Below are 25,000 nucleotides of genomic sequence, written 5' to 3'. Positions count from 1 at the left end.
GGGCCGGTTACACCATACACCCCCCAACACTTGGCATTTCCATCTCCCTCATCGCCAGCAACCCACAGGCTTAGCGTTTTTTATCCCAGATCTTCACCGCAAGGAACCCTCAGCCCTAGCGTTAGTAAAAAGGCCAGATCGCTCTCCCTTCTTGCCTAGCGTTTTCAGCAGATAAGACCTCAACCATGCATCGTTTTTCAGCAATGAAGCAACAGCAGATGCAACCCTAAAAGACCAGCAGATTCAGCCCAAAGAACATCAGTTTTCAGCCCTACAGTAGATGCAGATTTTCAGCCATAAAAACCAACAAGAACCAGCCCCAGAAAGACCTCAGTTTTCAGCCTTGAAGATCATCAGTTTTCAGCCCTAAACCTGCAGATTTTCAGCGACAAGGACTGTCACCAGCGTGTGACTACTATCTATCCTTTTTGTTGATTTCTTTCTTATTATCTATTTACTTTCACTTTTTGGAAACACCCCTCGGGAAATCTAACTACCCTGCATTGCATAGCTAGTGTGGAACTGTCCAGAGGGAGTCCAGGCCTGAGGGCAAGAGAGCACTAAAGTTGGACAAAGACTATGGTTAGCCAAAGTGGGGTCATTGACTAGCCAAAGTGGAATCCTTTGCTACAGAGCCTACATTTCAGTTTTGGGTGTGGCTGCAATGTACAAAGGGGTTCGGATGACCTAGAAAGATACAATGCCAGCATCTCCTAAAATTTAGGGAACTGCTAGTTTGGGACCTGAAAATGTGTTTGCGTCATTACCTCCGGAATGACAAGGGGAACATTTTCTTACTCTGCCGTGAAGTCAACTGGGCAACCGGTTGGAAGATTTTTAGGCGGCAACCTCGAAACGGGAAAATGCTTGTAAATGCGCCAAGTGGCACATTCTGGTGCACTTTCCTCATGCAACAAGAAGTGGCACTGATTTTTAAGCTGGGAGAGGCTCATTTTCAGCTTCTGTCACAGGTTAAGAGCTATGGAGTGCTTGCTTTCCCTCCTATGTACAATGCGGTGCCAGGAGTGATGCCCTGCACGCTACGCACTGCCCTCTCTCTCCCCTATGGCAGTATGTTATGCCCCTCTAGTGGGCTTTTCATTTGACCAATGTACAGTTGTGTGGGTTCATGCGCGATTGCCGAGGCAAGAGCCTCTTGCACATGTACTAGATTAGCTGGCGGCTAATCCCCTGCAGGTACATGTGAATTCGGAGAGGTTTCACGCCAGAAATCTCGTCCGATTCAAAGGGCAAGTAGCCCTACAGGTGCCGGAGCTCGAGGACTTGCTACGGATGCGACCAGCACGCGAAACGGAGCCCGAAACAGTAAATTACAGCCTGCTGTGTATATTTGCAGGTTTAGGGTTTTGGCCCTAAACGGTCCCTAATACCCCCAAGAGGTTCGGGGACGCGAGGGGACCGCTGTACAGGTGATCTGGCGCATTTTCGGGGCTGAAAACAGAGAATTCAGCATGCTGCAGATTCTCGCCAGCAAAGTGCCCGTATGCGTCGGGAAGGTCATTCAATGCGTGGGAATACTGATTGTGAAGGATCCTACCCTCTTTTAAACAATAAAGAAATACCGAAAGGGGCGCCTAAGTTAGGGGCCAATCTGGTGTCGGTCTTCTCATACAGGTGCATTCTAGCAGCCTGTATCCCTTTCCCATGTGTTGTGTCTTGAAAGTACAGGTAGAATAGACGACTAATAATGGGCGAAAGCTAAATCAAGGTTTGAAGTAAAGTCTACCGCCCTTTTTGGATTGAACGGGCCGGTTTCATGGTTCCATCGACGGGATTAAATCACTTTTTCCCATAGAAGTGAGCCTTGGTCAGTTGGGCTTGCAGACACAGGGGATCATAGACCAGACACAGGGAATTGCAATTATGGCTGACAGACTAGATGATGTGACTGAAGAGGTTTCCTCTTCACAGGGTCAACAGACACATGAAGTGGGTGAGTCTTCAAGACCACCACAGACGGATGATGATATATTCAGGACCCAGTTGGCTACTGCTTTGGCTATGTTCACACAAGTAATGCAGAATCCGAGGTTTTTGGCCTTTCTGCAACCTCCTCTTCCGTCTCAGCAAGTTGGGTCACTGGATCATATTCAAAAGCCTGTTAAGGCTCGAGCACAGGTGATTCATACTGCACAGTCAATGGAAACACCTATACACTTGACGGAGAACATGCAGTCTCCACAACCTGTGCCTAAGGTGCAAGAACAGGTGGCCGAGATGCCAGTCTATCAAGCTGTACCAGTTCAGCCCGCCACCTTTCACCAGCCTATAGCTGGTTCTAATGGGCAGGGAAGCAACCTACAGGCTATGCAACAAGTCTTCCCACCACCTTCAGTACACCCTGGCTATTTTGGAGGTGGATCGGTATTCCAGAGCATGGCTGGTCATGCACCTGGAAATCAGTTTTACACGCCAGGAACAGTGTTTGAGGGTGCTCAAACGATGATGCCTAACCCCATGTATGGTGTCACGGGCATGCTACCAGGGTTTCAAAGCACTCGGGGCCAATTTGGGATGCCACAGGCAAATTTTGGTATGGCTGGAATTACAAATCAGCAGCCAAATATGGCATTTCCAGGTCAACTTAATTGCGGTCAGGGAACACAAATGAACCCTAACAGTGTTCCCATGTTTCAGTCACTTCCATATGACAATTTAACGCCGCTGGAGAGGCCAACTCCGTACAAAGAAGGTGGCAAAGGTGTGACATTCACGACCTTTACAAGGTTTGATGACAGGAAGAAGGCTCTCTCATTCCTCCAACAGTTTGACAAGGCCTATGCAGGGGGAAACTTTACAGAGGCTTCAAAGGTCCGCAAGGCAGCCACTTTCTTGACAGGGAATGCGGAACAATGGTGGACAACTTTATTGCTTCAAGAGCAAGCTCCGTCCACATGGATTTACTTCAAGCAGATTTTTGCAGCAGCATGGTTATCTGATGACTTTGAAGTAGATGTCATGACCAACTTAATGCTGCCACTTGCAAGAATCTGGATGACTACAATCGAAAGTTTTGGAAAGCTTTACTTCCAGTAACTTCCCATAGGTTTGTGCCATTGACAGAACAGATTGAAAAATACTGTTGTGGCCTACCCAAAGGATTGAGAAAGTACTGCACGAAGACCAAAGTCACTACTTTGACGCAGCTCATCGAGGTAGCAAACACTGGCAATGGTTTGCTCAAGGGAGAAGATTGTGAATTCAATACTGGCGTCAAGGAAGGATCAGCCAAGAAAAATTCAGCGAAGAAGTATGTTCCCAAGGAGGCTCCGAAAGGGACTCAGGAGCCAGCCAACGCAGGGAAAGACAAAGCTACGGCTGAATCAGAAAAGGGACCAACGAAGAAATGGAAAAGACGTTTTCCTCGCAAGTCGGAAGAGCAAAAGAAGGTCCCGAGGTCAGAGAACAAATGCTTCATCTGTGAGCAGCCTGGCCACATTGCTTACAATTGTCCTACAAAGAAAAGGCCAGCCGATTCTGAAGACAAGGAGGACAGGAAAGGAAAGAATCCCATGGCTGGTCTAGTGCCAGATATGGTGGGCGACAAGCCAAATTCAAATGCAAGTGAGCTTTGCAGAGCATGGGGAAAGGTCAGGGATCAAACAGTGCTTATCTTCTTTTATCCAGGTGCCAAAGCCAACTTTATTTCCCCAGAATTGGCTTCAAAGTTGGGAATCAGACCTGAGAAGATGGGGTATACAGCAGAGGCAGGTTTGGCATGTCCTGGCCATACAGAGGCTGAGACACCCATCATTGGAAAGTTGCGCCTACATATCCAGTCCTATGTAGATGCTGAAGAATTTTACATCATGCCACTGGACGGATGTGATGTGTTGCTAGGTATTCCTTGGTTGTTTCGTGTACAGGGAATCATGGATGCCTCAACAAAAAGATCATTGTACAGAGCAGGGAAAAGACTCACATTCTGGATGTAAAGCTTAAAGGGGAGTCTATTCCCACTATATCAGCTTCTGCTATTACTTATGTAATGAAAAAGCATCTTTCTGCGTACTTGGTTTTTGCACGTGAAGTGTCAGATTGTGATGAATCAAATTTATCTGTGCTAGATAAAGAAAGGTCAATGTTTTTACAACAGTATAGTGACTGTTTTTCCGATTCATTACCGTCTCAATTACCGCCAGAGAGACCCGAGGACCATGCGATAGATTTGGTGCCAGGCAGTAGCCCACCAAATAAGCCTCCATACAGGGTTAGTGCGGCTCAGCAGAAAGAGATAATGGGCCAAGTGCAGGAGCTGTTAGAAAAGAGGCTGATTCAGCCCAGTTCATATATACCTTCATAAGTTCAGAATAGTCTGAACTCACGAATTATAAGAGGGAATAAAGCACTCATAAAACTATAAAAGCAAGGGACACACAAAAAGAAAAGAAAAACAAAAACAAACAAACTAACTAACTAAATCACTTTGATTGCTTCGAAACAAAACTAAATAAAACAAAACATTATTAATTAAAAAATGTTTTCAAAAAAGGTATGTGTAAAATAAGTTGACGCAACTTACTTGGCTTAAAACAAGTACTCAACTTTAAGCAAAAAAAAAGGATAAGACATCTTAAAAACTTAATCCTAGAAATCAAACTTCACACAACAACCTATAACGGAACACATTCTTAAGTCCTCAGGTAAGCTAAATATGAAATCGAAAAATGAATACTACTACAAACCTACGAAGAGCAAAGAACCAAACTTGACAATACGTGATCTCAACTTCACTGCTTGTCCAAACAGGAAGAATAAGATTATCACCTTTATCATGCATAGCTTGGACAACAGCTATGACATCCCTACTCACGTCGCCAATGCCCAAGAGTAGGTGCAGGTTATATAGAGGTCATTCATGCTTTGAACGTACTCTACAAAACCAACGAGCTGAGTTTCTATGACCCTCCGGAGGTGATGGGCATACTCAGCCATGATAAAGGCTAGCAATTGTCAAGCTATAGTGAAAATACTAGAAACGCTAAAGATCAAAACAACAACATAAGGTGTTATTAAGTCAAACAATAAGTCGGCTTTTTAGCTCCCCACTTTTATTGAATTTACTACTCATCCCAGTTCATCTCCATTCTGTTCTCCAGTGTTGTTGGTGCAGAAAAAGGATGGCTCATGGGGTATGTGCATCGACTACCGTGCACTGAACAAGAATACCATCAAGAATAGGTTCCCTATACCTAGAATTGATGATATTCTGGACAAATTACAAGGAGCAGCTATCTTTAGCAGGATAGATCTAAAGAGTGGGTACCATCAGATCCGCATTAGATCAGAGGATGTGCACAAGACTGCTTTTAGAACAACGTTTGGCCTTTTAGTGATGCCCTTTGGTCTCACAAATGCTCCTGCTACGTTCAATAGGATGATGGACAGAATTTTCCGTCCACACCAGCAGTTTGTTGGTACATTCTTTGATGACATGATAGTCTACTCAAAGAATGAAGAGGAGCATAGGCATCACTTGGCCATTGTGTTCAAAGAGCTACGCAGTCATAGGTTGCTCATCAATGCAAAGAAAAGTGAATTTTTTCTGGAAGAGATTCACTTTCTGGGACACATTGTCTCAAAGGATGGTGTAAGAATGGATCTTGCAAAAGTTGAAGCGATCAAGTCATGGCCAGATTTGAAGACGGTGCACGATGTCCGAAGCTTCTTGGGACTCTGCTCCTATTACAGAAGGTTTATCCGAAATTTCGTTGAGATTGCTTCACCTTTACATGCTCTTCAAAAGAAGGCAGTCACCTTTAGATGGACACAGAAAGAGATTTCAGCTTTTAATCTCTTAAAAGAAAACATGACTTCAGATCCAGTCATTGTTTTGCCAAATCTTAGGAAGTCATTTGTGGTCCAGTGTGATGCCTGTTAGCATTGGTACAGTGCTAATGCAAGATGGTAGGGTAGTAGCCTATGAGAGTAGAATCTTGCAAGGGCCAGAAAAGACTATGCAAGTCTATGAAAAAGAACTGCAGGCCGTGATTCATGTGCTCTTAAGTTGGAAACACTACCTGCTAGGTGCAGACTTTGTTGTCCAAACGGACCTTGCGATACTTCTTGACACAGGCAAAGTTATCTGAGAAGCATATGCGATGGGCAAATATCTTGTCCATGTTCCACTTTCAGATTATGCATGTGCAAGGCAAGAAGAACGTTGTGGCTGATGCCTTGTCAAGGAAGCCACAAATTTCAGTTGTGTCAATTCCTTATCATCAAGAACTTGATGATATGACGGAACAGTATGCAAATGATGAAGATTTTGCAAGGGTCTTCGAGTAGCTAATGGATGGACGTCATGAACACTATCTTCTCAAAGATGGGTTCATGATGATGCATGGCAGATTGTGTGTCACAAAGCCATTGCGACGCAAAGTTATGGAAGAGAGTCATGTCCCACCGTATGCAGGGCATCGTGGTATCGATGCTACACTTAAAGCGGTTGAGACATTCTTCTACTGGTGTACATTGAGAAGAGATGTGGATGCCTTTGTGCGAGAATGCCTAATTTGCCAAAAGGTCAAGTTTGACAGGCAAAAGGCACCACGGTTATTGCAACCACTACATGTTCCAGATAAACCATGGGAAAGTATTGCTATAGATTTTATCTTTGATCTTCCGAGAACGCAGACAGGAAACGATGGTATTTGGACCATCATTTGCACATTCAACAAACAGGCTCATTTTATTCCTGTCAGGAAGAAGATAAAGCCAGTTCAGATGGCATGCTTGTTTATGAGCAATATTTTCAAGTATCATGGCATGCCACAGTCGATTGTTAGCGACCGTGATCCACGCATGACAAGTTTGTTCTGGAGAGGCTTGTTTGAGAATATGGGCACCACGCTCAAATTCTCGTCGTCATTTCATCCTCAAACAGATGGGCAGTCAAAAGAGGCAAATTCTACTATCCTAGATCTGCTAAAGTGCTACGTGTCAGAGCATAAAGGAAAGTGAGAGCAGTATTTGCCATTGGTGGAGTATGCATACAATAATACAGTGCATTCATCAACTGGCAAGGCACCTTTTGAGATAGTTGAAGGTGGCAAGAAAGTTCCTCCCATACTGCATACAAAGGACAAGATATTTGAAGCAGATAAGTATGTTCAGGACATGGATGAAATGTACAAGAAGGTCAAAGTGGCCTTAGAAAAGACTCAGGCAAAGCAAAAGAAAGCAGCTGATCGTCACCGTCGTGAAGTGGTAAATTCACTTGGTGATTGGGTGCTTTTACGCTTTGAAAAGGCAAGGTTAAAGAAGATGAAGGGCAAGGAAAAACTGTTTCCAAAGCTCAGCATGCGTTACTATGGGCCTTTTCAAGTGTGCGACATAATCAGTGATGTTGCATATAGGCTGAAATTGCCTGACAGTTGGAAGATTCACAATGCGTTTCATGTGAGTCTTCTCAGACCCTATGTGGGTGATGTGCCAGAAGATATGCCAGCTGAAGATCAGCCGAAAGTCGAGGAACTTGACGAGATCTTGGTCCCGGAACAGATTTTGGCGCATAAAGAAAGAAAAGTGAAAGGCAAGGTTGTTAGGCGTTACTTGGTAAAGTTCAGAAACTATCCACCGATGGATGCTAAGTGGATGGAAGAAGGTGAACTTGCAGAGTCACCAATTGTGTTATCACTTTACCTTGAAGCCTTCGATTTGCAACCTACCTTGACCCCTTGAGTTTCAAAGCTACATGGATTGTCAATGTGACAATGGCTTTTGAAACAAATGATGTACATGGTATTTAAAGTGAGCTCAAATCAAGTACATGTTACATGAATGTTAGAGTTGTACAGATTGTCAGTTTGGCAATTGCTCTTATGGAATGTCCAAAAGTTTGGTTAGTGCTATAGAAGTGAGTATTTCTTGTCTGTTTGTCAAGGATATAGTAATTGCTTCTATTAAAGGGTACATGTGTAACTGCATTCTTAAACTATCGGTTTGGGTATGCTCGAAAGTGTTACTGGGCCCAACGTGTACTATAAGACAGTGGCAAAATGTGTAGCTACCATTTTGTCATTGGAAAGTTAGTGACTCAAAGCAATGGCAGAGTGCGAAGCTACCACTATGTCATTGGGACAGGGTTCACACGCAAGCAATACATGTCTCGACGAGGTGTTGAATACACCAGGGTTGACAATGAGCATGTATGTGTCGTACATGTGTCTGAATACATCAGTGTTGACTGTGAGCATGTACGACATAGATACAAACGAGGACGTTTGAGATTTCAAGAGGGGGGTATGTCACCAGCGTGTGATCCTTTTTGTTGATTTCTTTCTTATTATCTATTTACTTTCACTTTTTGGAAACACCCCTCGGGAAATCTAACTGCCCTGCATTGCATAGCTAGTGTGGAACTGTCCAGAGGGAGTCCAAGCCTGAGGGCAAGAGAGCACTAAGGTTGGACAAAGACTATGGTTAGCCAAAGTGGGGTCATTGACTAGCCAAAGTGGAATCCTTTGCTACAAAGCCTACATTTCAATTTTGGGTATGGCTGCAGTGTACAAAGGGGGTCGGATGACCTAGAAAGATACAATGCCAGCATCTCCTAAAATTTAGGGAACTGCTATTTTGGGACCTGAAAATGTGTTTGCGTCATTACCTCCGGAATGACAAGGGGAACATTTTCTTACTCTGCCGTGAAGTCAACTGGGCAACCGGTTGGGAGATTTTTAGGCGGCAACCTCGAAACGGAAAAATGCTTGTAAATGCGCCAAGTGGCACATTCTGGTGCACTTTCCTCATGCAACAAGAAGTGGCGCTGATTTTTAAGCTGGGAGAGGCTCATTTTCAGCTTCTATCACAGGTTAAGAGCTATGGAGTGCTTGCTTTCCCTCCTATGTACAGTGCGGTGCCAGGAGTGATGCCCTGCACGCTACGCACTGCCCTCTCTCTCCCCTATGGTAGTATGTTATGCCCCTCTAGTGGGCTTTTCATTTGACCAATGTACAGTTGTGTGGGTTCATGCGCGATTGCCGAGGCAAGAGCCTCTTGCACATGTACTGGATTAGCTAGCGGCTAATCCCCCGCAGGTACAGATGAATTCGGAGAGGTTTCACGCCAGAAATCTCGTCCGATTCAAAGGGAAAGTAACCCTACAGGTGGGGGAGCTCGAGGACTTGCTACGGATGCGACCGGCACGCGAAACGGAGCCCGAAACAGTAAATTACAGCCTGCTGTGTATTTTTTCAGGTTTAGGGTTTTGGCCCTAAACGGTCCCTAATACCCCCAGGAGGTTCGGGGATGCGAGGGAACCGCTGCACACCTGATCTGGCGCATTTTCGAGGCTGAAAACAGAGAATTCAGCGTGCTGCAGATTCTCGCCAGGTTTTGCAAAGTGCCCGTATGCGTCGGGAAGGTCATTCAATGCGTGGGAATACTGACTGTGAAGGATCCTAGTACACTTATGCTGCCGAAATCGGACCGGAACAATTGAAATTCAGCCAAGTTTGTGCGGGGCAGCTTGTAGGGAACCACAGCGTTTATTCCCTCTTTTAAACAATAAAGAAATACCGAAAGGGGCGCCTAAGTTAGGGGCCAATCTGGTGTCGGTCTTCTCATACAGGTGCATTCTAGCAGCATGTATCCCTTTCCCCCGTGTTGTGTCTTGAAAGTACAGGTAGAATAGACGACTAATAATGGGTGAAAGCTAAATCAAGGTTTGAAGTAAAGTCTACCGCCCTTTTTGGATTGAACAAGCCGGTTTCAAGGACCCACAAAAAACAGCCCCAAAAACAGCGTTTTTGGCTCAATCGCAGATTTCAGCCCATAGCGTTTTTGGACAGCAGTAGGAAGATTGCAGATTTCAGCCCTTAGGTCGACTTCGTCATCACCGTCGTCGTCGTCGACGTAGTCTAGACTTGCATCATTCACATGCATCACCATTGTACCAGCTTGTGCAATCGTAAGTAGACCACTCTCGCCGACGAGAGTGGGGCCTTCGGAGGAGGGTTTTACGTCTCTAGTGTCGTATCTTCCTTCTCTCTCTATCTCTCAGTCTCATATACTTGCACGCACAGTGTCCATTCACTTTGTTTGTGATCATAGCATTCTCTCATTAAGAACAGAAGGCTCTCCCTTCCATAAGAACAAAAGGAACCTTGAGCACAATTCGGACCACTCATCTTGAGCAAAGCGCAAACAATCATTCCGCTGCACCTAACACTCTCATACCAATTCCAAGCTCTACTAAAGATCTCATTCTGGTTTGAGCTACCTATGGAGTGAACAAGCCTGAAGCGTCGAAGTACATGATCCTTGCAAGTAACTCCACTACCTTGAGTGGATTTTTGCACATTCAATGATGCCTTCGTGACCCTATTCGAGCCTGTCCCCTCAGTGACGATCTCACTCAACTTGCTTGCACCAACGGCAGTGTTGGGACATCAATGTAGAGGTTTCATTTTGTCTGTGTGTATTGTGAGATGTGGCCTATCTTTGATTTTTTCCTGCCGCCGGAGGCGGAGTTAGTCTCACTCGTAATAATAAAGAAATACCGAGAAGGGGTGCCAGTCTTTGGGAACGGTGCATCTGGGGACGGAACTTCGCTATTTTGTGGGAATTCTCCTCGTCTCTCTCTCCCTCTTTTCAGGTTCAGTTCAATCGTTTGGAGTTTCTCACGTGTGTTGTTGTAGATCATCGGCTTGGGGTTGTCCAAGTTTATTACAGTCTTAGATGCAAGGGTCATTGACCTGAGACTATGCTAGATCGGAGATATTGCCTAGATCCTTTCTTTTATAGGCTCATTTACACGATTTAGTGCATCGAGGGTTGAATGGCCTACACGGCTAACGCGTTGGGGATTTTGCCTTGGTTTTATGTCACAAGACGGGCACCACGTGCCAATAGAAAAGAACAGACTAAACAACTTTAAGCACTTCAAATAACAATTGAACTGAAAGAGAGACGACACGCGACGACACGGAGTGGCGGAATTCCACCCCAGAGAGTATTGGCCCCAAACCTTGGCGCCCCTTTCGGTATTTCTTTATATCGCATCAACACAGTACAAGCCGATACTCCAGACTCTGCACCTTCGCCAGGAAGCATGCCAGAGAATGAGTCCTGGCCTCATATTTGAAGGCAAGGCCTTGGCCTGAAAAGCAGTTACAGTAAAAAGCCTTTATACTCAAAAGCTTCTGGTTCAAAAGCAAAGCCAAAAAACTTCCAGCGTAAATCACGGAAATCCGTACAACCTACCACGTCATCAGCCAGCGCAATTTTTGAAAATCTCCCTGCTGCCCTTAGGGTTAGGATTAGGGTTTCTGCAGTTTTAGGGTTTCTGGCATTAGAATTAGGGTTTGCAGGTTTTAGGGTTAAGGTTTCTAGAATTAGGGTTTCAACTGTTAGGGTTTCTGGCATAAATTAGGGTTAGGGTTTTTGCTCTCCGGCAGCCACATCATCACTTTGTGACAGTTTAAACTTTAGGCCCCTCGGCCACATCTGTAAGTTGGCTCCATTCTTTAGGCTTTGACACGTCAGCACTTTGTTACATCTCCCCTTCTTGAAAGAGAGTAATCGTCCACGATTACAGCATATCTACAAAACAACTCAAGTTAGCTCAAAAATTTCCGAGGGTCATTCCGAGGGACATTCCGATGGACAATCAGTTTGCTCTTATTATTAAGGAGTTAGCTTCTCCTTTCTGCTCCTTTGATCAAGGAGTTAGCTTCTCCTTTTGGCTGTTTTGATCAAGGAATTAGCTTCTCCTTTCTGCTCTTTCGATCAAGGAGTTAGCTTCTCCTTTCGTCCAGATCGGAACTCTTGATATTCCGCTGTAGTAAAATTAGCCATCACACCCAGACCGTACTGATCTTCCACGGGTGTCTTGATGCACTAAAAAATTACATACTTAGACAATCTCATCCAATTAGGAATATTCAATGGTTGGCACATCACAATGCAACACAAATGCTTACATATGCATGTTACAAGACATAGAAACATAAAGCCGCCGATGAACACTCCTCCCGCATAACCTAACAAGGTCCGGGCCGGGAGATATTCAACGACTCCCTCATCACTCCTCCCGCATAACCTAAAAAGGTCCGGGCCGGGAGATATAGAGGCCTTTTACAACCAAACACCCGCCAAACCGCAGCCTGCGTCGTTTGGAGGTGCTGAGAGTAACCAGTGCTCAGACTTCTTAATACTCTTCCCGCATAACCATCCAAGTCCGTGCCGGGAGTCACAACAACAATACTTCCCCCGTAAATAATCACAAGGGTCCGGGCCATGTAAAAAAAACAGCACTTTTCAATCATTCAATACTCCCCCCGCAAATAACCACAAGGGTCCAGGCCATGAGTATGAACAAGCATTCTCAAAGATAATTTCTCACTACTCCACCCGGGAGTAAAATCACCAATCATTGAAACCAGTATCAAACCAGAGTCAAACAATTCAAATCGGCACCAAGACAGATTTAAAACACATAGCATCCATTTCAAACAAATTCCAAACAGGATCACCAAACAAGTTCTTTGGAAACTTTAAAAAAAAGCAATCTCGACATCAGTCGAGCTCGAAAAGTCGACCGACTTTCCATCTTGAAACCTGCACCAAAAATTAGGGTTAGGTTCCTTCCATGAGGTCGTAGCCGAGCACAGCATGGTCCATCAGCTCTTGGACAAACAGTGTTTCTTTGGCGGCAATGGTAGTCCCAAGATAGCAATCGCACCGAACTTCCCACGTTATCAACTCGAGAAGAGACATCTACTGAGAGATGTCGTGAAATTTCAAGATATAATCTGCTAGGGTTTCCATGGCAAGCATTTCAGGATACCCCACTCTGCCAGAAGCACTCCGAAGGAAGATATCAGAAACCATATAACTTCGGGCAAAATTTTTCTTGAAAGCTTGCCAAGTCCTTGGAGTATGTTGTTTGGTAGCTGCAGACATCAACATCTGCATGGCATTGCTTTTGAGAAAAACGGTGACTTGAAACAAATCTCGATCCTTCTCTTGCAAGTGATCTTAATTGGATTATGCCCTGTAAGACGTGAGTGGTGTAGAAGGGAGAGCGCCCGATGCGCGATGAAGTAAGGGTGGGAGTGGCTAGTAAGGGTTTGGAGGGCGAAGATACCTCAAATAAAATTCCAATAGCTCTGTCTGCACTTTTGTAGGACCGGTATGCTTTCAGAAAAGCACACGCCTGATGCTCTGATACCACTGTCACAAGACGGGCACCACGTGCCAATAGAAAAGAACAGACTAAACAACTTTAAGCACTTCAAATAACAACCGAACTGAAAGAGAGACGACACGGAGTGGCGGAATTCCACCCCAGAGAGTATTGGCCCCAAACCTTGGCGCCCCTTTCGGTATTTCTTTATATTACATCAACATTGTACAAGCCGGTACTCCATACTCTGCACCTTCGAGAATGAGCCCTAGCCTCAAATTTAAAGGCCGTTGGCCTGAAAAGCAATTACAGTAAAAAGGCTTTAAAACTCAAAAGCTTCTGGTCCAAAAGCAAAGCCAAAAAGCTGCGAGCGTAAATCATGGAAATCCGTACAACCTGCCATGTCATCAACCAACGCAATTTTCGAAAATCTCCCTGTTGCCCTTAGGGTTAGGGTTTTTGTAGTTTTAGGGTTTCTGGCAGCAGAATTAGGGTTTGCAGGTTTTAGGGTTAGGGTTTTCAGAATTAGGGTTTGCAGGTTTCAAGGTTAGGGTTTCCAAAATTAGGGTTTCACCAGTTAGGGTTTTTGGCAGAAATTAGGGTTAGGGTTTCTGCTCTCGGGCAACCACGTCATCACTTTGTGACAGTTTAGGCCCCTCAGCCACATCTGCAAGTTGGCTCCATTCTTTAGGCTGACACGTCAACAGTTTGTTACAATTTACCTAAACACCGGGTGTGGCACGGAAGAGGCGTGGCACCTAAGCTGGTATGGTCGATGTTAATATCCTACTACCTATTGGTATTTGAAATCCTTTCGAAGCTCGGGTTCATGGAGGGAGGAGAAGCAACCTCGGCTTATATCTGGCTCAGGAAAGTTGTAGGCATTCTAGCTCGCTCCCAGAGAAGTGAGATTCCCTCTATTCGTAGTAGGAGAGGATGTGGATAGGTGGACCAGTTGATCCCACACAAAGTTCGATGATTCTACTTAGTTATCTATGGTTTAGAAGTTATAATATACTCTTTTTTTATAGCATAAATTCATGGTTTGCCTGTTTCATCTAGTTGGGCCATTTAACAATTCTCTTTTGTAATTCTCTCATGTCATTTGTGCACTCCATTTCACCCTCCACTATTATTCTCTCCCTCTCTTTCTAGCAAATGCGGTGTACACACGCATTCACCCTTCAGTTGGTCATTGTCTCAACATACTTTCACTCATACACAATCAAGGAAAGCACTAGTCGCTAGGTACCTCTGGGTGCAATCCGAGTCATGGCCTAAACTCCATGATAGGTCGGGTGCTGTAACTTCCTTTCCTATGCTATTGCTTCCGCAATCTCATGTATATTGAAATTGCTATATTGATGAAATGAGTAAATTGTATAATTCTCGCACAGACCACTAGGGAGGGGATCTCTAGGTCACGTTGAGAGTAAGTTTCCACAGACTACTTCCTTTCAGTTCTAGTGGTTCCATGTGCAGCGAACAAGATGGACAGTCTATTTGATGGCTTTCTGTAGCATCTTATCCTTCTCTTGTAGAGCTTGGGTGCAAGGTCGCATCACAAAAAAATTTGACATGTCAATCACTGAAGACGACGGAGGTTAGGCTCCAATATCCTAACCCTAACCAGATTACAGCAAGCGGTTGAGGGACCTAAAACCCTAACTATAGACAAAGAGGGTTAGGATTAAAATGCTAACCCTGACCAACTTACAAAGTTGGTTGAGGGGTGTGAAACCCAAAAGATAAGACCTCCGATTTTGCATGAAGAATGATCAGTAATCCGCCCTTAAAACACAGAAAACCTGCTTACATTACTATTGTACGGATTTCCATAAATCACAGGCGCCGTTGCCAGCTCTTTGGGCGCCTGATTTTGGACAAGTTGCTTTTGGATGTGATAGTTTTTCATGTGAGATGTTTTTGGGGACCAAGGGCCTTTAAATATGTGCAAGGGGCTCTCTCTCTCTCTGGCATCTCAGATTGCATAGAAGCAGAGGAGTTTCCTAGCCTTTGTACCTTGCGGAAGCAATATAAAGAAATACCGAAAGAGGCGATGGGTTTTGGGGGCAGTGCACTCTGGGAGTGGAACTACACCACTCAGTGTCTCTTGCATGGATTCAATAACGGGACAGCACTACGTGCCAACAGAAAGAACGGACTAGAATAGATGCTTAGCACTTCAAACAATTGAACAGAAAGAAAGAGAGAGAATCCACACGAGACACGGAGTGGCAGAGTTCCACTCCCTGACGGCACTGGTCCCAAACCCTGGCTGTGTGTGGCTGATGATAAATACAATGGGGACAATGGGTTGCATATATATCCATCTAAGTAAATTGCCCTACCCACTCTTTGACAAATAAGTCAAATAAATACCTAAAGGCCAAAATAAATAATGGGATCACATTGGGCAGTTCACTTTAGATGCCATAACTTTAACACCTCCAGCCTTAAGCCTCTCTGGCGTTTTCCATCAGCATCAGCCACCTACATTTTGCATCAGCCTCATCATCAGTGTTTTCCGTATCCAGCCATCAGCATTAGCAGATCAGCACCCAATTTGCATCCTCAGCATCAGCTTCTTGCATCCCTTGCATCAGCATTTTCAGCTCTCAGCATCTTCAGCATCAGCGTTTTGCATCCCAAGCATTCCCTCATCACCTACGTTTTTGTAGATAAGTACCATCAGCCTCAGGCCTTCAGTACCTCCGTACCATCAGTACTCCAGCATTCAGTACAAGATCTCATCAGCATTGCATTGCATTTAGCATCAAGAACCATTGTATCAGCATTTGTGCAATCTAAAGCAAATACCACTCTAGCAATAGAGTGGGGGGGCCTTGGAGGGAGGTTTGAGACCCCATCTGGTGCTCTCTCTCTCTCTCTCTCTCTCTCTCTCTCTCTCTCTCTCTCTCTCTCTCTCTCTCACACACACACACACACACACACACAACCTTCATTCAATTCCATTCTCTATTCTCTCTCTATTCATTGCACATCTCTTTCTAAGAATCCTTGTGCTCGTGCGAAGCACTCAGCCTGAGATATCACCATCATACATCGGATGGTAGTATAAGAAAAACAAATGTTTAGCCTTTTCTTGCAGCAACAAGAACTCATCCATCAAATCACTGTGACGGACAATGAATCTGAAGTTCTGAGAGGCCAACTATAAAATAAAACATATATACCTCCAATGTAACAAAACCTGCAATTCCTAAGACAAAGTTTCACTCGGTAATTGTTCAAAAAGAAAAACAAAGAACGGATACCTTGAATGCTGCTCTCAATCTCCTCTCTGGATGGCGATCAGGTGGGAGGTCACTGGCTAGCGTGATTTGAGCAAGGGCAGTGTCAACTGAGCGTGCATCCACGGCCGTGTCATCGCGATTGGTGTTTTCTACAGTGATGAGCCTCTCATACTCCTCAGCATCCGCCATCCTGCGGTCTCTTCTCTTGGCTGTTTCAGCATCTGCCTGAAGCTTGGTCTGCTCTTCCTCCTTTCGAAGCGCAAGCTCAGCAGCAGTGACCTTGGGAGTAGGTATAGAGACTCTGCCCTGCTTCTTATCCACATGTTTGCCATACTTTTCAAGCTCTTTCTCCTCCTGTTCCACGAGTTTCTTGGCCTCCGCCTTCTTGAGAAGAGCTTCGGCACGACGAGAGGCTTCCTCCTCCTTCTTTTTGGCAGCACGAGACTTGGCCCCTTCGGCGTCTTTCCAAAAGGAATCTTCCTTTTCCTTGGCTTCCTTCTCCTTCTTCTCTGCTTCCGCTGCCGCTTTACGGCCACGTGCCTCCTCTGCTTTGCTGTTCACGCCCATCTTCTTCGGCATCGCGACCGAGGAAAGGGGGGGGGGGGAGAGAGAGAGAGAGAGAGAGAGAGAGAGCGCGCGATGAGCAGTTAGCAGACTCGTGGACTTCGACCTGCCTGACTTTCAAGCACAAATTTACAATGCTCGACGCCAGTGGCCATTTTCAAAAGCAGTGCCATGGCCACATAGGATAAAAGTAGCCATAGCTATCGGCAGATGGCTAGTCTTTCCGGAGCTTGGAGGTTGGTCGAATCGCCCTCCAGCTTGGAGACTACTACAAGTAGCTTCATCAACCGACAGCACCAAATATATATGTGCCCTCGATTTCGATAAAAGATGCATTAATTGGAATCTTTTGAAGATGCCCTAAAGGTAAAGGCGCACGAGTAGAAAGAAGCGAGCTACAGGCAAGGAGGGACGAGGCCAACCTAGGCGGCCTCAATCTTTGACGTGCGATGTAGGCGTAGGAGGGACGCTAGTGAGGTTGGGTAGCTCAAGATGCGAGCTGAAAGGGGCCCTATGGCGTCAAGGCAAGGGGCGCAAGCAGGAGGCGCCAGCTAAGGGCGAGCATCAGACAAAGGCGAGGCAGACCATGAAGAGCTTCAGACGTGAAGGGGCAGGACATACATAATTACTTTTTATATATAGATAAGGCTTCAGGTTTGAGACACCGAGCAGCTCTGATTGGGATGGTTAGAGCAATGATTAGTTTATGTCGACGCCTGAGTTCAACTCCTTATAATGAGAGGAGCTTTTGCTCCAAATGAAGAGACTGAAATGAATCTCAAAGGGGATCTGCAGAAGATTTTGGGCAATATAATAACAACGCCACCAGTATGCCCACAAGTTTCAAATAGAAGGCCACATACAGGCAATTTCAAGAGGTTTATGGAAAGGCCATATTAGGCCTTCCAGGACAAGTACGATAGGTGTACAAATCTATAATTTAATATTAGAAGGCTCCCGTATAAGCCTGCTAGTTGTCCAAATGGTGGGCCCTTATCCGTTAATACAACATCCCCATAAAGTGTTTTCAATCTACAGCTATGCAAAGTTTAGAAGATTGCCATGCCTTTTCGATGGGGGTTGCTTCTAGATCAACATATTTCCATTTTCACAAGCTGCAACCAGTTTCGTAGATACTTTACGATTAAATTACCTACGTTTATATGCAGCTGCAACTTGCCTTCCACCTTTTCGTGCATTGTGGGTAGGCCATTTGAAATTATGAGGGCTCTTCGCCTTCTGTAGGGTCCTCCATATGGGGGAACCCTCTTAGCCTTGCCCTAATAGAAGGGCAGTTAAATGCTTCGACTTCGAAGTCAATGGAAACTATATGTGCAAGGCTATCAAGGAGCGATATGGGGTAGGCTTCAAATAATGGCAGTGCATGAACCAACCATAAACTTTGTCTCTATTTGTATTGGCATGCAACCGCCCTAATGTACTTTGCTTCTCGAAATCAAAATCTAAAAGTACATTTTGTGATTTATGAGCGTGCATGTAACCACTAGTTTTCTAATGGGGAAAGTTCATAGTGATCGATTGTGTAACATTTAATGGCCTAATAACTTATGTGTAGCGGAAATTAGCATGAACATAGTGGGCATTTCATTAGAGTAGATTCCTAATGAGAATTACAAGAGTGCTTGGGTGGAGAGAGCAACAAAAAGCATAACACCTAGTTAGATAGCATCGACAATACTTTCAAAAGAGAGAGCAATTAAGCTATTGACAACAGTTGAGGACCGGATTTTCATGGAGCCGGTCCCCCCTCCAAAAGGCTTTGTATTATGGTTTCTCCCATCAAGAGAGACATTGTACAATACAATTCTTTGTGTTCCTTCAAGACTAGCTAGTGCAATGAAGATGGAAACTTCATGCACTAAGCAAAACACTTAACAAACACAACTTGAATTATCCCCTTTCTCAGACCCAAGACCTCGCACACCTTCGAAGATGGTGAGAGCTAGCAGGGTATGAGAGTAGATTGAGAGGAAGAAGGAGTATCTTACGAGAAAGATGTACATCTCCTCACATAATCACTCATATGTAGCATAGCTTAGCTTAGTAATTAGCTTGGTAGAGGAGATGAGCATGCATTGAAGTTTGGCTCTTGGTTGGATTTGCATCCACATGCCAAGAGAGTGTTGATGTAGGCTTCTATCTCACAAGCTTGGAGTAGGTGATGAGTTCTCCATTAAAGCTTGGGAAGAGATAGTCTTCTCTTTCTTCACACATGAGCTTGTGTGAGTGTGTGTGTGATAATGCCTTGCAAAAATCAGCCCCCTCTCTCTCTTGGGCGAGCCCTCTTGCTAAATGCTCTTCCTGAAGCCTCATTGGCCCTCCCCAAGTCAAGCCAATTACAATTAAGCAGCATAAGTGATAGCCTTCTGACATGCGTCCCCTTTCCCCTTTTGTGAGAGCTTTAGGTAATTAAATAATTAAACTAAACTCTCATTGGACCCCTTTGCCTCCTGGCCAATAGGAATCAGGCAAGCCATGGGGCTCCTGAGTGCTCATTGGACCCCTTGGGAGACTGCCCAATAGTCTTCTAGGAGACTTAATTCTCATTGGTTTCTTTTATTAAATGTTTTTAAATTAATTAAACTAGATGTACTCTAGCTTAATTTTCATTGGTCCACTTCAAGGGTCATCCAATAGAAATTGGGCACACCTTGTGGGCATCTGGCCTAGGGAGCTGACATGTGTCCCTCATTCCCTTTGTGTAAAGGGAGCCAGTGTGTGTGTGTGTGGCTTTCTCTCTCATCCCCTACCTTTAGGGCTCGCCCCCTCCCATGTAGGGATGTGCAAAGACTTTTAGGGCACACACAAAGCATCCAATTTTCCCTAGGGTTGACCTTTGGACACAACCTTTGAATTTTGGAACCTTAGCATTTTGGAAGTCTTAATGGGCTGAACCTTAGGGTCTTTTTAGCCCATTGTTGCACATGGCTCTTTTGCAGATGGCCCCCCCTTTGGATCCCTATTTTCCCTCCTTTGGATCCCTATTTTCCCTCCTTTGGATCCCTACTGTGGCCGGTCTGCTAGCTTAACCAATATTCTAGCTTTTTCTCCCCTGGCCTTCCCCACATTAAATGATCAGTTTAATATGAGAAAATCATTTAGGAGAATTAGATATTGATTATTATGAAATTACCTCTCTCTTGAAATCATAGTCGTCCTCGACTATGGTGTAGAGAAGATAAAGCATGTTCATGAGTCCTTTTCTTAGCGGGTAGAGGATCCCTATGTTACCCTACGACAGCATTCCACAATGGATGACTAGTCCATCTGGCGCTTGAGAGGCTGAGGCTGCCGCAAGCATGTCTGCACATTAGTCCTATCAATCTTCCATAGTAGAGTGACAAGGTCTACTTGGTGTTTGGGAGACGTCGTCTCCGCAAACTTGATCTAAGCATGCATACTACTTCATTTTTGTGCACAAATAAAGAAAAAGACAGTCTTATAAGACAAAAATTTTGTTCATTTTTAACATTTTGTACATTTGCTTACTCTTGGGAAGCATTGTAAGCATTGACAAGGTTTAGGTTATCCTTTAATTGTATGCCTTACATCCATCTAGCATCTTCAAAAGGATAATTCTTAAACTTAATAAGATATCGTCGGATAGTCTTACCGTCTCTTAGTACCTTGTCTTCATGTCGGAGAATGGACTCGGGCTGCAGCACCTCTTCTTGGTCCTCGATCTCCGGTGGGTCTTCAATAGTTGGTTCTTGAGCTGGCTCTCCTTTGTAAGGCTTTAATAGGCTCACATGAAAAGCATTGTGTATGAGCCAATGATTGGGCAACTTGAGTTGATAGGCCATCTCATTGATTGGCCTAAGAATCTGAAAGGGACCATAGTACCTTTTTGCTAGTTTAGCATAGTACTTTTGGTGACCCGTAGGATTTTTGCCCATTGTGTGCCTTAATCGAGCCTTGTGAAACTTTAACAAGACCCAATCGTTTTCTTTAAAGGCTTGGGCTCTTCTGTGCTTGTCAGCAGCAGCCTTTTGCCTTTGCTGTGAGATAGAGATAGCATTCTTAATCTTTTGGAAAGATTCTTGTAGGTCTCGGCTATACTCATCTGCAGCGAAGATCTTCCCATGTACCTTAAGTAGCAAGGGACTTTTTGATCTTCCCTCAATTACCTCGAAAGGTGCTTTTCCTGTGGAAGTATGTACAGTGTTATTGTAAGCATACTCCACTAAGGGTAAGTGCTTCTCCCATTGGGATCTTTGATCTACTTCCGTTACATAGGCTTTTAGTAGATCGAGAATTGTTAGGTTAGCTATTTCACTTTGGCCATCCGTTTGTGGATGATAGGCCGAAGAGAAATTTAGCCTTGTCCCTAAATTCTCAAAGAGACTCTTCCAGAAATTACTGGTCATTCTAGGATCTCTATCCGACACTATGGACATTGGCAAGCCATGGTATTTGAAAATTTGTGAAATGAAGAGGGTTGCCATTTGATGGGCTTTGATAGTCTTTTTGACAGGTATAAAATGAGCTTGTTTACTGAACCTGTCTACTATCGTCCATATTCACGTATTCCCATGGATAGACTTAGGCAATCCAAAGATAAAATCCATGGATATGCTCTCCCATGGTGAATTAGGGATTGGCAAGGGTTGAAGCAATCCAAGTTGCTTCCCTCTATCAAATTTTGTCTTTTGACATACCACACATTTGGAAACATACTCTTGTATGTTCACTTTCATGGTAGGCCAATAGAAATATGTTTCAATTCCCTTTAAGGTAGACTGAATCCCTCTATGCCCCGCATACGGGGGAGCATGAGATTCATACATTACTTTCTCACGCAGGGAGTTAGTAACGCATAGTCTATTGCCATAGAGAAGATAACCATCTTGTAAAGTAAATGGTTCTTCTTTCTTCCCTAATGTAAGGGCTGAAATCACATCTCTAAAATCGGGATCAATAGCATACTCATCTATCATTGAAGATAGATCATTGTGAGTTGCTATGGAAACCGCATTCACTCTCGGCCGTCCTGAGAGTGCATCGGCTACTTGATTATGCTTGCCAGCAATGTGAGCAATATGAAAATGAAATTGCGAAAGGAAATTTGCCCACCTCATTTGTTTGTCGGAGAGCTTGGTCTGCGTCATGAAGTACTTAAGACTTTGGTGATCCGTTCGCAGAATGAAAGGAGTCCCCAATAAATAGTGCTTCCATGAGTCTAAGGCATGTAGAACTGCAAGGAGTTCTTTTTCGTATATGCCTAGAGCTTGCTCAACAGGGTCGAGCCTTCGGCTCTCATAGCCTATGGCGTGCCCTTCTTGGAGCAAAACAGCTTCAAGGCAATCACCACAAGCATCACATTGGACCTCAAATGGTTTTGAGAGATCCGGTAGTGTAAGCACAGGTTGAGAGATGAGCTTTTCTTTAAGCTTTTCAAAAGCATTGTTCTCCTTAGCAGACCATGTATACCTAACGCTTTTCTTTGTTAGGTCATGTAATGGTCCAGCAATTTGTGAGAACTTTTCTATGAAGCGTCTATAGTATGCGCACATACCTATAAAGCTTCTTAGTTCATGAAGATTCCTTGGTTTAGGCCATCCTTTTATTACCTCTAACTTGGATGGATCCATTTGGATGCCATCTTGAGAGATAATGTGACCTAAATACTGAATCTCTTGCAAGAAAAATTCACTTTTCTTTCGATTAACATAAAGTTTATTCTCTCTTAAAACTTGAAATATTACCTGGAGGTGTTGCTTGTGTTCCTCCAATGAATTAGAGTAGATGATAATATCATCAAAGAACACTCCAGTGAAGGTTCGATGAGGTCTAAACAGCTTCTCCATCAAGCGGTTGAATGTGGCTGGTGCATTGGTCAAGCCAAAAGGCATGACAATGTATTCGTAAAGACCAAATGTAGTGCGAAACGCGGTCTTTACAATGTCTTGATCAACTATCCTTATTTGATGATAGCCACTCTTTAGGTCAACCCTACTGAAGTAGGTCGATCCTTGTAGCTTATCAAATAGGTCTTCTACCCATGGAACGGGAAACCTATTCTTGATAGTGATCCTATTTAGTGCTCTATAGTCGACACACATACGATATGTGCCGTCTTTCTTTTGCACTAATAGCACAGGTGAGCAAAATGGAGATGAGCTAGGCCTTACCATGCCCTTCTCAACTAACTCATGCACTTGCCGCATAATCTCCTCTTGTTGAGCTTGAGAAACTCTATAAGGAGGTTTATTAGGCGGTGAACTTCCTGGAAGAAGTTCAATTGCATGGTCATCATTACCTCGTTTAGGAGGTAGCTCACAAGGGATGTCGTCAATAAAAACATCTTGAAACCCCTTGAGAAAATTGGATAACTCTAATTCCTTTTGGTTGCTTTTATTTTCTTTTGCTGAAGCACTAGGTTCATTTTGAGAGTCTTTAACAAAAATCATGTACACGGAAATAGAGCTCTTTATTGACTTATTGAAATCTGGTGTATGTACAATGGGGATGGTGTTACCCATTTCCTTAGCATCTATATACATGTCTTTTTCCCTGAACTTAAAGGAGATTCTCCTTTCAGGAAATTTAACATCGGCAGCCAAGCGGTCAAACCATGGTGCCCCTAGGATTACATCCTCATGCTTGAGAGGAGAGATAAAGAAGTCCTCTTTGTCCACATAGCCTTGGACATGAAGCCTCAATTTCCCAATTAAGGGAGTAACTGAAGCTTCTTGCCCCTTGAAGGCACTGTCTGCGGGTAGGACATCTCCCATCTCATAGGATTGTATTCTTAGCTTGGTGGCCAACTCTATAGATATAAAATTGTGAGTAGAAGTTGGGTCAAAGAGAACAAAAGCATCATGTTCTCTTACCTTTCCCCAAGCATGGCATAGAGGAGATCCTTTGTGGTGAGTTTGGTGAGTCTCCTCCTCTTGGATTTCAACCAAGGAAGCTCTAGGAGGATCTTGGCGGTTGTTCTTTTGGGGACAAGCGCGGTACGCATGCCCTTGTTCGCCGCATTTGAAACACCGGTTATCCTTACGATAACGCTCAAGCTCTTCAGGAGAGAGTTTATTCTTACCTTTGTAAACTCCCTTCTCTTTAGCTTTGTTGGAGTTGCCCTCAGGAGACTTTTGGACATTGTCCTTCCCCTTAGGCTCATTGGAACCCTTGTTTTTCGGGGGCTTATTATTTCTTTTTGCCCCCGTTTGGAAATTGATTCGAGAGGCAACCATAGTGTGGTGTATTACCGCCGATATGGTACGTGGTCTTTGGGAGTTGACATACTCCGCCATTTCTTTGGTTAAGCCCGCACAAAATTGTTGCTTTTGCTCTCCAAAATCCAACCTTTTGAAGACAGTGGCTTTGAGTTGTAGGTCCCAAAACTTGTCTACATATTTGTGGATGGATTCATTGGGAGAGAGCTTTAAGCTTCGCCATTCGGTGAGTACTTTGTCTTTGGCATCGGTGGCCAAAAATTGCTTCATAATGGAAGCTCTTAAAGCCTTCCATGTTCGTGGATCTTCACCATTGGCTCGTAGGCTAGACCACCATTGTCTGGCGGACTTTTGAAAGTGCATAGCTACATGGCGTAGCTTAGAGGACTCCGTGAAGCCCTCATCTCCAAACGCCGCATCGAATTGCTGGATAAAGGCCAAGACTTTGTCCGTAGCACCAAAGGTACCATCATAGGTAAGGAAAGAGATACTCTTCCCTCCCTCTTTGAATTTCTTCAACTTGGACGAACTCTTCCATGCGGCATAGGATTTCCTATGGCCTCTTCTTTTTGATGGTTCAAAGGTTGCACCATCACTTTCTTCAGAGGGTGAAGAATTTGAAGAAGGTGGAGAAGAGGGTGACCTCTTTCTCGCCTTTTTCTTGTCTTGATCTTTGTCATCTTCACCATAGTTTTCATAAGAGGAAGAGGATGGAGAAGAGGGTGTCCTCTTTCTCGCCTTTTTCTTCTCTTGCTTTTTATCATCCCTCTTTGAATTATGGCGTGGAGAAGAGTGTGATGGTCTTCTCCGCTTTGGTGGTGATGGAGAGC

The 25,000-nt window shown here is 44.3% G+C and overlaps 1 protein-coding gene across 1 annotated transcript in view; it reads right to left on the bottom strand.

Moving 5' to 3' along the window:
* Positions 1–17,097, bottom strand: part of LOC147436702 (coiled-coil protein) — a 61,072-nt gene extending 43,975 nt beyond the window's left edge. Inside the window, exon 1 of the mRNA XM_086486150.1 lies at positions 16,429–17,097. Within this exon, the coding sequence (XP_086342276.1) occupies positions 16,429–16,986 (558 nt within the window). The 5' untranslated portion in view covers positions 16,987–17,097. The remainder of the gene's footprint in view (positions 1–16,428) is intronic.
* Positions 17,098–25,000: the final 7,903 nt, after the last annotated feature.

This window comes from Adiantum capillus-veneris, chromosome 17, assembly GCF_014529385.1.
Source record: "Adiantum capillus-veneris isolate H3 chromosome 17, ASM1452938v2, whole genome shotgun sequence".
In the NCBI taxonomy this organism is placed as follows: Eukaryota; Viridiplantae; Streptophyta; class Polypodiopsida; order Polypodiales; family Pteridaceae; genus Adiantum; species Adiantum capillus-veneris.
Note: the sequence above shows the minus strand (reverse complement) of the source record. Positions and strands in the feature narration are given on the sequence as shown.